We start from the raw sequence: 14,317 nt of genomic DNA, 5'->3' as shown, positions 1-14,317 counted from the left end.
AGACACCTGACCACTTAATGTATATTTTTCCTGATGGTAGTATATCAAAAGAAATAAAAACACTAGGTTACCTAGGGGTGTAGAAGTCAGTGTTTAGTAGTTAAAGCTGTTTAATTAACAACACTAAATGTACACAATAGGGTACCTAACTTGCTATTAATATATATTGCTTTATTAGCAAATACTTGTTAGGCTCTCTAATTTAGGCTACGACAAATTAAAGCCTATCGAATTAAACGCGAATTGACGGTTTACATTTCAATTAAAATAAAATATTTTGTTTAGAATTTTTATGTAATGGTCTAAACCAGATGTCATGCTGATAATAATTTGAATCCAAGTACATTCGAGCCGGTACTTCTAAATAGTCGTTTTGCAACAAATAACTGGTCAGCCGACGCGCATTAAAAAGACAACGCTGATGTCAGCAACCTATCTTGACGTAGAAGAGGCAAAAAATAAACCACACAAACTGAGTGACAGTCGTAATGACCAATAACATTGTCCTGAGTTGGAAAATCTTAAAAGCGTGTACTAATAGGCATTGACGGAGGAGGGGATATCGTGGATGTCTGAATGATGTTAGGTTGTCATGTGGCAACTAAAGAAGGTTACATGCTGGTTACGAGTTAAAGAATTGGATCAGTGGATCATATGACTACGCAAAAGGAGAGACAACTGAATTGAATGCGACGGTCGTGTCAGATTTTATGTAATTGAAGCCATGCCTTAATTTACAAGATTTTCCGTTGTTCCAGGAAGGCACCTCGCGGTTTACCTCGTTTGACTCGATGCGCTGTAGCGAGCCTGTCAGCTAACTTCGCTATCTTACACTATGTAGCAAGTTCGCTAGCTAGCTAGCTGAAGAAACCTCAAGTTATTAGAGACAGACGGTGGCAGCAAGCACGTTGATTTGCGTATCCTTAGGTTCCATGATTTAGTCATTCTTATATTCAGAACTCATTATAAATAGGATTAGTGACAGTAATGCTTTTATTTTTGCAAGTTAACATATTTTTGCACTACAGCATAGTTTGTGTCTCCAGGGTAGATATTGCTTCATATAGCCTATAATATAATTTGCATCACGGTTTTCTGTATTACCTTAGAAACCACTTATAATTCGGTACGCTGAAACGCATCATAGGCTATTGCTTGAAATCTTGCTAGCTCATAAATTAACATTTTACAGCGGCACGGAAAAAATCTGTACAGTATAAAATCTAAAACAAAAATTCGTTTGATATAACGTTAAATTATAATTCTGTTACGGTTTCTAAGTATAGGCTACTGTTACAATAAATATAACGTTATTGCCGATAATGTAGCCTATCAGTTTGGAGCGAAAGCCTACAGATGATAGGTTTGGATCATGATCAAATGGCTAGTTTGCCTTCAAGATTTATCTGGCAATAACACACTTTTTTAAATTATTATCTTGCCACGAATATATGGGAAATAATTGTTATGCCTCTGTCAGCGATATATATATCACGTTTGCAACTTCTCAAATGCTGTTGCGGTATTTTAATTTACCGAGATGAAGACGCATAGCTAGTTTTGCCTACCATTGGTGGGATTTACGTAACAAACCATCTACCACTGTTGGAAAGGTCGTATCAGGTTCGAAAGCAAGATAAAACTTTCATATTTAGACTGAATCGGAAAAGTTTATGGAGGACTTCATCGGACAGCCGAGACTACGTGCGGGACAAGTCGGGAATTTTTGAGCGTGGCAACGCTCGTTTAAGAGCATCACTGATTACTTACGGATAGGCTGAAGTGAAAGGTTGTAACTACCGCATTTAGCCTACTGATCAGAGGAGCAAGGTAGACGGAAACGTGCGAGGCAAAGCCCCCGTAAACAGGAAAGTCGGCGAAATGGCCGGCGACTGCATCTACAACGCACACTACGCTAACGATGACACTTTCGGTGACAAACATTTGTTGGGCAGAAAACAGGAACTTGCCCAGGATCTCCGCGTCCTCGATGTCATGCAGGGTAGCGCGTCCACGTCAGTGGTGGCTTCTTCGCCGTATTTCGAGATAATCAACGGTGTGTTGTATCGCAAAAAGTTGGAGAAGGATAACACCAATTATAGAGAGGTGTTGGACAAGGACAGACGACTGAACGCGATTGCCACGTATCATCTGAAGGGGAAGAGGCACCACACCTTGGATGACACCTACAGATTTGTTGCAGAAAAGTACTGGTGGGAAGGTTGGTGTTAGCGATAGCCTACTCGTCTCTAATTAATCGAACTGTACAGGCCCATAGTAAGTCATTGTTACTACTGCAAGTGCATCGTTTCTTGTGTTCCCGAGTGCTGGTGAGAACTGAGTCGGTGTTGGAAGAGAATAAAGCGCGCCCTGCCCTGTGATCTGTCGAGCAATGTCAACGCGAGCTAGTCGGTCAGCTTGTTAGCTGTTCTGGCTTGCGAAATAACATTAATTAAATGGTTATTAATCTTCGGTCTTCTCTTGTCTGGTCGCAAGTTAATATTTCATTTGGATACAATGTCAGCTGTTTTCTCGTAGTATTTTGTCTTTATCTCAGCGATGATGGACATTTAACAGTAGGTTAGAGCATATACAAACAAATGTGTAACGCAGCCTCGTATCCAGTAGGCGACCTCCACGCTACACAAGTGTAACGCAACTCCGTGCCAGACCTCAGCCCTGTGTGGAATATTATAGGGAACAGGGGGTACTCCGATGTCATATACACTGCTACGTTGAAATGGCATTGAGTTGTGTACAAAAACTATAACATAATATAATATATCGATAAATTCGATGCAGAATCCGCCTGGGGAGTTGATTCCCATAAAGGATGGTGCTTGTTGCATCACAGATACCTGTCGTGCCAAAGTAGCTATTGCATTTCAAACGAGTTGCTTCTTTTTGCATGCAGGCTGTACTGAGTAATTAAATGTGAATAGCAAAGCTAAATAATTTTATTTGTATCCATTCAGCGTGCAATGCGCATTTACACAGGCTGTGTTAGCGTAGCCTATACATAGCATACGTCAAATTATGGGAACAGTTTGCTCACCCTGAAGAAGTAAAACATTGCGCTGCGAAAAATGCGCGTCTAAAACCAAGTTTGAGTACAGTTTGGTTTTAGTATCTGCTTCTGTCTGATGAAAACACCTTGATTTAGTCAATTTGATAGCATCTACTAATAATGAAGTTAACAGAAGCTACAATTCATCCGCGCCAAATCGGTGAATTACAGGCTGTGTTTTTGTGTTGGCTACTACACCTGGATTAAAGGTTTTCTATCGACGGCAAGCAAAACAAGAAAACTACTCCTCCTGGTGTTCTATTAGATGAGATGGGGGAGAACTGGGCTAACTATTCTCCTTCTGGAAAACAACAAAAAATACTCTGACTCAGAGGGAGCATGGAATGTGTTTGCAATTGAAGTGAAAATGTTATTTGTTTAGCTTCATAAATAGGATAAATTGTGTAGCAATTGTCCTCTTTCTTTGTAGTTTCGAGAGTGAGGGGCTCTGTTGTAGACCATTTAATTGAATCCATTTTAAGATTATATAGCCAATAGTCTTTACTGCATTATGCATTTGATCATGTGAGGTCTTGGTTACAGTTGAAATCAGGGATCTTCTATTTTTGTCACCGAAAACATTGGTGTACCCAGGCTAAAATCATAATTTGAGTGATTACAGCAGGGGATGTCCCTTTGGCTACACTGAATATTTATGTATTTGTTCCAGAGCCACCATATAGAAGCTGGGGGCTGTACTTTGGCCTAAGGAAAGGCCAATATTCAGGGGTATAAGTATCACTCCTATTGCACAATAATTCTTTTCCAGGTCTTTCTGAGCCCCTTAAGTAGATGCTGTCTGCTGTTAGATTCCATGGAGCGACCTCAACTGCTTCAATTAATGCCTGGAATGACTATGGAACTTCTATGGACTAAGAATATTTTTTACTTTCCTGGACTTTCCGTACACCAGCACAAATGAGATGGCTTCCCATGACACCACTGTGTTCTGTCTCTTCAGGAATGTACTTCCACATCCGAGAATATGTTCTGGGATGCCAGCAATGCCAAGCGCAGAAGGAGAGGTTCAAGGTAAGAGCTCAGCCCTGCAATTAAAAGGAGTGCAGAGCAGTGCAATATAGTGTTTGGGGAACTAGGCTTTTAACCAGAAAGGTACAGGTTCAAGTCCCTGATGTTGTACACACTTGGGACTCTGATGTACTCTTGAGCTTCAGTAAGTGTCCTGCAGGCTAAATGGGCAGGGTGCAAAATTTAGCCATAGAAATTCACCTCACACAAAAACAAAACAGTCACTGTGATCTCTGGCTTATACTTTACAAGCTTTGTTACCTTGCAGCTACAGAGGAGGGTGAGTTCTTCACCTCTGTGCAAAAGTGACTTTTTATTTTCCATTTATTTTGAGGTTAGTCAGTGAGCTGCAGTTAGCTTTTCTCAATGGTTTCATGTCTGTGTCTCCAGCAGGCCCGGCCCGAGCCCCGTGTCTCTAGGACGTTTGCGTCCCATGGCAACAGTGTGCTCCATAAGCTGAGGGGCCAGCAGGAGGTGGGGCTCTTCTGTGACATCACTCTGAAGACTGGCAGCCGCTCCTTCCCTGCCCACCGTGCAGTGCTGGCAGCCGTCAGCGAGTACTTCCAGGAAATCTTCACCGAGATGGACTCTGCCCCTGGCCTACAGGCTGACATTGACCTGACTGGTGAGATGTCTCTCATTCTGCCCTTCTCATTTCATTCTCTCACTCTCTCTGTCATTTCTCTCTCTCTGCCCTTTCCATATCTCTTTTTCTACCTTTCTGTTTCTCTCACTCTTTCTCTCCTGATAGTTTTCCTTACATTTGTTACATAAGAACTCATAATGACAGGAAATGGACATTCAGCTCATCTACACTTGCTATTCACCTACAAACTAGAGAGTGTCAAGCACTGGATCTAGAACTTAAAAGATCCATTGTAATTCACTTAATCTATTGTAGTTCGCTTGTTAATCCATTTTCTGAATTTAAAAGCCTCTGACAAATCCTCTAGCAAATCCTCCCTTAGTGTCCTATTACGAAGATTAAATAAGTTCTCATAACCTGGTAACCTCTACATTTTATACCAGAATTTAGTTTGCATTCTTTGAACTTTTCCCCCCATGCTTCTATATATTTCTTTCAGTTTGGTGCCCAAAACTGCACATAATGCTCTTACGTGTGCTCTGGCAAAAGCATTACAGTATATACCATAAATATACCTCTGATTTATACTCAATATCATTTGCTGTATATCCAAACAACCTGTTGACCTCTTTATTATTAGTATAATTACAACAAATTGCTTAATGCATTTCTAGGTTGAACACATTCTTATTTTGTTCCTTCCATATAGTAGTCCTGCCTTCATTTTTTCCCCACATGAAGAACTTTGCATGTAACTATAATGAAGTTCATTTACCAGGTTTCTGCCTACTACTGGAGAAACAGTCGATTTGGCAAGCAGAACGGGAAGCAGGCTCGCTTTGTGGTCGTCTCACGACACACATACCCACCCGCCCACCTGCCTGTTCAGCCACAATTTTCCTCTATCCTCAATTTTTGACAGCGCAGGAAAACATTTTCACAGAATTGGCCAGTGGACGTTGCGCTGTCAAACAACTAAATGATTGCTTGTTCTATTGTCACTGGACTTTTAAAAATTTAAGAAAACTCATTATGTGAGTGAGTGTGTAATTTCTGAGAGCTGTGCAACCTAGGGTTGCATGGTATGATTTTTTTCATAACCTGGTATGCTTTCTGAACAAAACCATGGTATACAGTATTACCGCCATTTTTCATAAATCATAGGTTACACATTCATGCAGAACAATTAGTTGTCTTTGTGATAATGATTTCAGTATCGTTTTCTGTCATGGCCTTCTGAGTGTGAAAAGCCCTATTGGTAACTGTGACGGTATGTAACGGCACAGGAGTTACAAACTGAAAGGGGCGTTCACCCAAGAAAGAAATTGAAGTATGTTTCCATTTATCCCGAGTAGTACTTCATCCAGGTAGTTGTGCTGAAATATTCTAGAAAGTTTTCTAGATATAAGCTGCACTCAACCAGATAAAATGGGTCTCTTTGGTCCGTCTTCATGTGGCCTGAAAGCACCAAAAGGTTTTGTTCAAAAAATTCAACAGCAACGTCTCTCGCTGTATAATTCTGCGGTTACTTATGAACATCTACCGAGCTGAATTTGTTCACAGTTTCACCTAGAACTGCTTATATCGAAGTACACCAACTGAATTTTTCTGTTCATAGCTGGCATAGTGTCATGGTCTTCTGCTGCTGTAGACCATCCGCTTCAAGGTTTGACATGCTGTGTGTTCAGAGATGCCCTTCTGCAAAAACACTGTTGTCAACAGCCTTTATTTGAGCATGTGTTCACCTTTCGGTTAGCTTGAACAAGTCTGCCCATTCTCCTCGGACCTCTTATTAACTAGGTATTTTCGGCCACTGAACTGCCCCTAACTAGATGTTTTTTGTTAATTGCTCCATTCTCTGTAAACTAGAGACTGTAGTGTGTGAAAATCCCTGGAGGGCAGCTGTTTTCAGAGCTGCTGGAACCAGCAACGCCACCAACAATCATACCACAGTCTAAGTCGCTTGGATCACGTGGCTCAACCATTCTGATGTTTGATCAAACAATGAAACGTACTTCATCATATCTGCCTGTTTTATATACTGAGTTGCAGCCGCATGATTTGCTGTTTGGAGGAGCAGACCAGGCTATTAGCCGTCACAACTAATAAAGTGGCCACCAGTCAGTGGTTTTATCGCCTAACAATTTGAGCCTAACTCTTAACCTTTCCTGAAAATATCCATCCCTTGTCTTAACATCTACTGTGACAATGAATAATGTGCTTTCAGGCATGTTACTCCTCTCATTTAAAATTCTCAACAAAGTAACTGTTTAGTGTATCAGTGATGTCCTTTTTTCTAAATCAGTACTCTTTCCTTCTTTTTAATGCTCATAACCTCTTCCTCAACTTTCTGTTTCCGCTCGCAGTATTGGGTAAAAATACTTTGTATTTCTGCATCTTGGGCAATTTTTCTTTCGAAGAGCTCTTTAGCTACAGTCCCCCCCCCCCACCCTAAACCTTAGCATCCATATTACAGTATTCTGTGTCGTTTCTCTTGGAACTGTCCTGTTCATGAATGTTAAAAAGTTATGCTTCAAATTCTCTCAGAGATTTATTCAGCTGGCTTGCATAGGTAAGCCTGTAATCTGACTGTATTCAGCTAAAGGGATGTAAGAATGAAAACTAGTTTAGTGGCGTGAGCTTACAGACTCTTGTCCCCTTGCCTCTTCCGCAGGTTTCAGTGAGGAGCTCTTCGTGCCGCTGTTGGAGTTCTCCTACAGCTCCACGCTGTCGGTGCGGGCGGAGTCGCTGGGGGAGGTCTCCGCCCTGGCTCGGCACTTCGGTATGTGGGGTGCCGTGGAGGCCTGCAGTGCCCTCCAGAGAGAGCACAACGCTGGGCGTGGCAGGGCCAGAGCTGCTGCCACCTACCTGCGTCCACGTGCCACCTCCTTGGAGCTCACCAATGGGCTGCAGGAACGCTGCTCTGGGGGAGCTGGTTCACACAAGAAGAGGAAATGGGGGAGGAGTTTTGTGCAGGCAGAGGAGACTTCTCAGAAACGCCCCCTACCCCAAGACCATGTCCTGACTGCAAGTGATAATCCCCCTGAGAGTTTGAGCCCAGGGGGGCCATTCACCCGCTCTCGACTGGGGTTGAACGGATTGAGCCCTGCCCACATCCATCACGGCCCCGCCCATCGGCTCAAGCTGATGGACTTCAAATCCCCGTCCAGCAAGCCCAAAGGGTCTCCCGCCTTCCGGGCTCAGTCCTCCTCGCCTGCAGTGGGAGCTCTCCGGCAGCCCGCTCGTGTCCTGCGCTCCAACACCGGCCCCCAGGAACTGCTTCCCCGAGGGGTGGGCTCTTTAAGTAACCCTGCCCCTTCCTCCAGTAAACAGAGGCTGAGCATGGCAGAGGCTGGGCTGGGGCTGGGGCTGGGGCTGGGGCGGGGTCTGGGGTCAGGAGTGAGCGTGGTGAAGGAGGAGCAGGTGGAGGAGGAGGTGGCGAGCCCCAGCGTACAGGAGAAGTACAGGTTGCTGAGCGTACTGGGTCTGCAGAGGAAGTCCCTGCTACCGGACCCGGTGCAGCCTGCGGGCTGGCAGCGGAAACAACGCCTGCGCAAGCTAAAGGTCCTCAGCTATGCTCTGACCGCTCCCCGTCCTTCACGCCCCGCCCCACCAACCCATTTCCCTGGCGACAGCAGGAATACCTCCGTCCTCCTGGCAATAAAGGCGGAGCCCCCGGAGCCTGTTGCGGTGGAGGAGGCAGGGCTCAGGAGAAGAGAGGGGTGTGGCAAGAGCCTGACCAATCGGGCGCTGCCCCCCCAGCGCAGGGAACTGAGGCGCTCAGTCAGGATCAGGGATGCCCCTCTGCAGGGCTTGCCCCGCCTTCGCACCAGGAAGGTAGAGCCCGCGTCCCGTGAACTGCGCAGGAAACCTGTCCGAGTGAAGAGGGAACCAACTGTTTCCGTCATTTCACCTCACGCCCTCACCACATGTAGTACACCGGGCTGCCCCCGGGAGCACTCCCTCTCCCACAGAGCCAGATGCCCGCTGGACCCATTGTTGCTTGGAGTTGGCAGGAGAGCTGCCAGCGGTGCCCGGTTGGTCAGTCAGACAGTGCGTGACTGCACTAGCCAGGCAAGGGTGGATGGCTGCGCCCCCTGGTGGCAAGAGGCCATAAAGGACGAGCCACTGGACCCAGTCCCTGTGACCACCCCTGTCGCCGGGACGACAGAGCTGGGCAAGCGTCGGAGCAAGCCCCCCATGAAGTTGCTGGACCCCGGCTTCCTGTTTGAGTTCTGCCGGCCCCCGAGATTGAAGAGGGAGGCAGAGAGCGTGGCCATTTGCCTGACCCGTTCCGTCAATCAGCTGCAGCCCAGGGGCGGGGCCTCTGGACCTCGGCGAAAGGAAAGAGGCATGGCCTATGTGGGCACCTCACACAGACCAAATCCTGCCGGTTCAGGGACGGCGAAGGACAGAGGGAATCTACCAAAGGTACAGTAGCATCAGTGTGACAGTTATTACAGACACACATACAGATACGCAATGTATGGGGTAAACGGTAAACACGTACAAAAATATCACTACCAACATGGATAGCAAGTCGCATTCTGAAGAGGTGTTGATAGGCCGGTAAGGGACACTGTTCCTTCTGGAACAAATAAAGCCCAGAGATCCAAAACATTAATATGTGCACTGTGCTGTAGATGGTTCAAAGTAAGGCACCTATGCCATCCTTTCCATGAGATGTGAAACCTAGATCCTGAGTCACTGTGGTTGTTACAGGTCCTATGTTGAATGTGTGAGAGTGTAGACAACAGTTTCCTGGTTAAAGTCTACTCTACTCCACATCAAATCGGCTACACAGTCCCTTGCATTTCCTACCCATTTTGATTCCTGAGATTTACATTGTCATTGATAAAGATAGTGGACTTCTCAGTTGACCAACCTGATTAAGAAAAGGTGAAGTAAATAAAAACTGTATCATAAGTTGTTTCAGCACATGGTAGAGAAATAACGCAGGAAGATTTTCATTTTAAGACACATTTTAGTAATTTGAATGTCATTAGTTTTAGTCGATGAAAGAACTACCCATTTTAGTCAAATTCTAATTTTTTCTAGTTTTTCTCACTGGAATGTTCTTAGAAATGATTACTGACTTACCTTCATACGCAGATACTACAATCGTTATAATTTCTTTTAAGAATTTTCAAGAATAGTTTTTGTAATTGTCACAGAGGCTGGGTGTTTGTCATGGAAGTCGCGGGTGTCGTGGATTCCATAGTTTCCATCTTTGTGACTTTCCCCATTTGTTTTGCCATTTCCAAGATTTTCTCTGTTTTTTAGTGCTTTCTCTTATTTTCATTCATTAATTTATTCATTTTTGGTAGTCCTTGCTACCTCAGCATAGCTTACATTTTTATTTGTATATGCATGCCCATTTTAACAATGCTGGGAGAAACCAAGTGAGATGATGTATATACAGATTCTGGAATGCATTTGGTTCCAGATTCCCATCCTTGTCAGCTGTTGCAGTCAGAAGTTTTACGGGGCCTATCAACAATGTTAATGCCCAGCGCTCCTGCCCTTGTCATGGTAACATTCAGTGAAAACCTAGCGATGTACATGTTGTACCAAAACAAACTTAAATAAAAAAGAACTCACGGTAACCATGTTTTATTTTAGTAATGAAATTTGAGCACACACTATTTATAACAACGTTCTGATAAATGAAAGGCAAAACAGCATCTCTCTGGTGAGTGCAAGGTGTGCAAGGTGTTGTGTGAGACCTGGATTGTGGAGTTTGCTTGGGCTCTGATCCCTGCAGGTGCATGCATGGTTACCTACCTGTGTGTAGGCGGTCATCTCTTTTTAAAAGAGCGAGTTTTAAAGTTTTTATTATGAAGGAGTGACCCCCCCTTAAATTTGGCTTGATGGTTTGGTGACCAGGACAATCTGGCTGAGACTTTCACTGCTCACCATGAGTGATTTAATCTTTTCATTATTGTTTTCCAGCCTGTTTTTAGTCAATGTTTTTTTCCCATTCAGTTCAGAATGAGTTCATCCAATCACAGTCCTCCCTCAACTGTAGAATAGTGCAGACTAACCCTCTCCATCTTCTCATTTTGTTGTGTTATTTCCATTTAGGCCATTTGTGTTCTTCACTCTGGTACTGCGTAAAGTGAGACAGTGTTTGAGTGGTATACTGAAGTTGTATTTCTCTGTTTAGAAACGGTGCAAGCGGCTCCCGCGGCTGGAGTCTACTCGCAGGGCACGCTGGAAGGCCCGTGTTCCGGTGACATCACACACCTGTGTCCAGTGCAGGGCCAAGTACCGGAACTGCGACTCCCTAATAATGCACCAAATCCGCCACATTGAGGGAAAGCACTGGCCCTGCCCAGTATGTGAATCTCTCCCTCTAACCTCTCCCTCTCTCTCCCTCCCTCCCGCCCCCCCTCTCTGGCTGTCCCTCCCCCACTCTTTCTCTCCTATGTCCGATGTTTGTTCTTACTTGGGGAGTAGCACCTCTGCACATGGCTGTGATGGCATCACTAAAGATGGCAGAGATGGCTCAGGACAGGGCTGCTCAACCCTGTTCCTGTTGGTTGTCAGTCCAACCCTGAGAAAGCGCAATTCTAATTAGTAGAATCAGGTGTGCCAAATTGGGGTTCTACTGAAAACCTGCAAAATGGTAGATCTTCAGGAACAGGATTGGGAAGCCCTGGCGGAGTTTTGCTGTTTTTATTTTTATCACAACTAGCTAACATGTGACAGTCTGTTAGCACTGAAGAAAATACACTGGTACACTCAAATTTGCTCAAGTTTGATTAAGAGGTAAAGAAATATGTATCATGTAGGGAGGTCATATTCCTCTGACTTGGGCTTCATTTTTAGTCATGTGATGTCAGCACAGATGTCCTTCCATTTTTGTCCATCATAGACATTAAATGGTAATTCCATTTTTTTTTTCAACCTGGGTCTTATTTTCGTAGTATTTTCCATCATTCCTATATGTTCTGATAGTATTGTACACACCTGCTTCATTGTCAAAGTTCTTTTATTTTTGTATTAATTTTTAGATTTTTTCTCCATGTCAGTAGCTTCTCAACCCCGTCTATGGGACATATCGAGATGCATGTTCAATTTACATCAAACAAGTCCAGTTTGTCTGAACCTCTTATTTGGAAGTGAAACCAATTGTGCAAGCTGAAATTTATTCACCAAAATTAAAAGTAAAAATAATTCTGTTTTAAATTGACCTACCGCACTTGCCTATTCTGCACGCACGGAAATGTATCGTTACTAAACCTGTTAGGATGTTGTTGAGTCTCTTCACATTGAATGGCCACCCATATTTATTTGAACCAGAATTCACAGGTGTAAGTAATGTGAAAATATGTAGACAAGTCCAATTCTGGATTTATTTTATCTGTTTATTTATTTTAAACGTATATTAGGCAAGTGCACTGATCTTTCACATGGATGGGCCTGCCCATTTCAAAGACAGCCGTATCATGGGATCCTTATGTTATAGAAATCTGCACAGGCAGTGATTGTGATATAACCTTGGAAATGTGTCCCCCTTTTTCTCCTTAGCTGTGCAGCAAGACCTTCTTCAGGCAGAGAAACGTTCAGAGCCACATCCGAACCCACGACCAAAAACTCTACAAATGCCGTGTCTGCATCTCTGCCGCCTGAGGTGTGCGTCGGTCACCTGACCCGAGTGCTGCGCGGAGAGCTGAGGGAGCCTCCCAATAAACCCACGCGCTGTCAATCATTCAGTCATAAGCACCAATTACGACAGTCTCCTTAGCAAAATGAGCCATCCATCCTCTTCCACCTCTCCGTTAGGCCCTTCTTTCAGTTTCATGGCTTGTTTTTCTGTCGTACCTGGAGAGGCAGAAAGTGTGTTGTTTATGTACAGATCATTGTGTGAAATCACAAGTCATTCAGAATCAATGTTTTAGCACAAAATGTCTTGCCTGATAATATTAGCAGCACCTGATTTCAGGTTAAGTGCCTGTACTTGAAAAAACAGTTTTGTTTTGGCTGTATTGATAGGATTTGCGGTGTAATGAACTTACGTCTAATTTTGTTATATTTAAATTTAAGTTTAATGGTTAGAATGTGTGTCAGTTTGACTGATTTGTAAATACAGGGATAATTTTCAGTTAATTTTAATAACCTGTTAATTTAATTACGGTGATTATTGTTGTTCTGTCATGATTATTATTTAAATTAACAATGTCAAGATGCTATCCCCTACTGTTTTTGCATTTGCATAGCTGCAGAGGATAAATTTGAACCTTTTGTGTTGTCATGGTGACAGGGAAAGGACCTGGATGTTACAGTAAATGTAAATGAGAAACCTTGTAATGCTGGTACCAATGGTTTATTATTATTATTATTATTATTATTATTAATATTAAGAAATTGTATTTTTAAATGAATGCACTGAAATATTAGCATTGTTTTTAACCGAAGAAATCTTTGTTAAACCAGATGATGACTTGGTCTTATACTGACCTGGGAATACTTGAAGGATGGAGGGAAGAAGAAATTATGAATACATATTCTTATTAAGCCTTTATGTATGAGCATAATTGTGTGACCTTGCATGGTTAACTGCAGTGTATATAACGGTTAACATTGCTGCCTATTTAAATGGGAAAACTACGGTGGAAGTGCGACTTTAAATGTGTAATTGACATAATGATAAATATAGCAGTTTTCTTGGTCTTATAGTGGGAGTCTGAAATTAGCCTTTTTGTATTTAAAAATGTCTGACATTTATCAATATGAAGAGTATTTGTGCAAAAACTTTTAAAGAATTTGCTTTTCAATTCTAGAATTGTTGGGGGGGGAAAACATCAATTTTAGATCTACTGAAACTCCAAATAGTTTTAATAAATTCATTTTTCACTGCTATAGATGTCTGTTTTCATTTACTGCAACAGAGTGAAGAATTGAATATAATTGTCATTAACCTTGTTTGTCATTTCTTTTTCCCCAATCTAGAAACCCCTTGCCCCCCCACCCCCAAAAAGATTTCTCTTTAGAGGGGATCTATTACGAGGGTGACTGAACAAAATGGTCTGATTTTTAATATGCCTAAACACTTAGCTAGTGATATGTTGGGATGGAATATTCAGCATGTTATAAATTCATATTATCAGTTTTTGGTGTCAACGTTCCACACCAATCTCGACACAACCATTTTGACATGGACCTTGCTGTATCCCCAGGGGCATGATCATGCCTAAACAGGGAAGGGCCTTTCCCAAAATGTTGAATCGTCTAGAATGTAATTGCATTAAGATTTCCCTTCTCTGGGACTAAGGGGCCTAGCCCAAACCATGAAGAACTGCCCCAGGTCAAGGGGTGTTACTTGTGATGATATAGTGTAATATAAAATAGTCACTGGCTGTACTGTAGTACTGTGTGACCTACATGGTGTAAAAGAGGTAACTGGTTCTTTCCTGTAAGACTATTGCCTGTAGGGTGTAAACTAACCTTTAGCTTGCAGGTGAGTGCATCGGCGTAGTGGCATTGCTTCAGGTGCACTGCTCCCGTGTGCGGCTGTAGGTGGCATAGGGGTGAATTTAGCAGTGCATTTAGCGTTACCAGACCCGAGAGAAGAAGTATGCATTAGACGTGCTACATATTGGATACTGAATGCAATAAATTCAGATGCAGAG

General features: G+C 43.2%; 1 protein-coding gene across 2 annotated transcripts; it reads left to right on the top strand.

Annotated features, from left to right (window-relative positions):
* The first annotated feature begins 569 nt into the window (after positions 1–569).
* Positions 570–13,547, top strand: si:dkey-229b18.3. 2 transcript variants are annotated; one of them, XM_035411508.1, is made up of 6 exons: positions 570–2,221; positions 4,029–4,099; positions 4,490–4,721; positions 7,357–9,113; positions 10,849–11,019; positions 12,216–13,547. In XM_035411508.1, exons 1-6 carry the CDS (start codon positions 1,882–1,884, stop codon positions 12,315–12,317), a joined length of 2,673 nt encoding a protein of 890 aa, XP_035267399.1. In that variant the 5' UTR covers positions 570–1,881; the 3' UTR covers positions 12,318–13,547. The 2 variants fall into 2 exon arrangements, with proteins under 2 accessions (XP_035267399.1, XP_035267398.1); XM_035411507.1 differs by having other exon boundaries at positions 4,487–4,721.
* Positions 13,548–14,317: the final 770 nt, after the last annotated feature.

Source organism: Anguilla anguilla, chromosome 3, assembly GCF_013347855.1.
Source record: "Anguilla anguilla isolate fAngAng1 chromosome 3, fAngAng1.pri, whole genome shotgun sequence".
Taxonomy (NCBI): Eukaryota; Metazoa; Chordata; class Actinopteri; order Anguilliformes; family Anguillidae; genus Anguilla; species Anguilla anguilla.
The sequence above is the reverse complement of the archived record's forward strand: the minus strand, read 5'-3'. Positions and strand labels throughout refer to the sequence as shown.

What these genes read in the sequence shown, in the direction of transcription:
- si:dkey-229b18.3 (XM_035411507.1), top strand. Translation starts at nt 1,882, where the DNA reads ATGGCCGGCGACTGCATCTACAACGCACACTACGCTAACGATGACACT. An exon ending in CGCAGAAGGAGAGGTTCAAG is followed by an intron (nt 4,100 to 4,486) that starts GTAAGAGCTCAG and finishes CTGTGTCTCCAG; the next exon opens with CAGGCCCGGCCCGAGCCCCG. An exon ending in GAAAGCACTGGCCCTGCCCA is followed by an intron (nt 11,020 to 12,215) that starts GTATGTGAATCT and finishes TTTTCTCCTTAG; the next exon opens with CTGTGCAGCAAGACCTTCTT.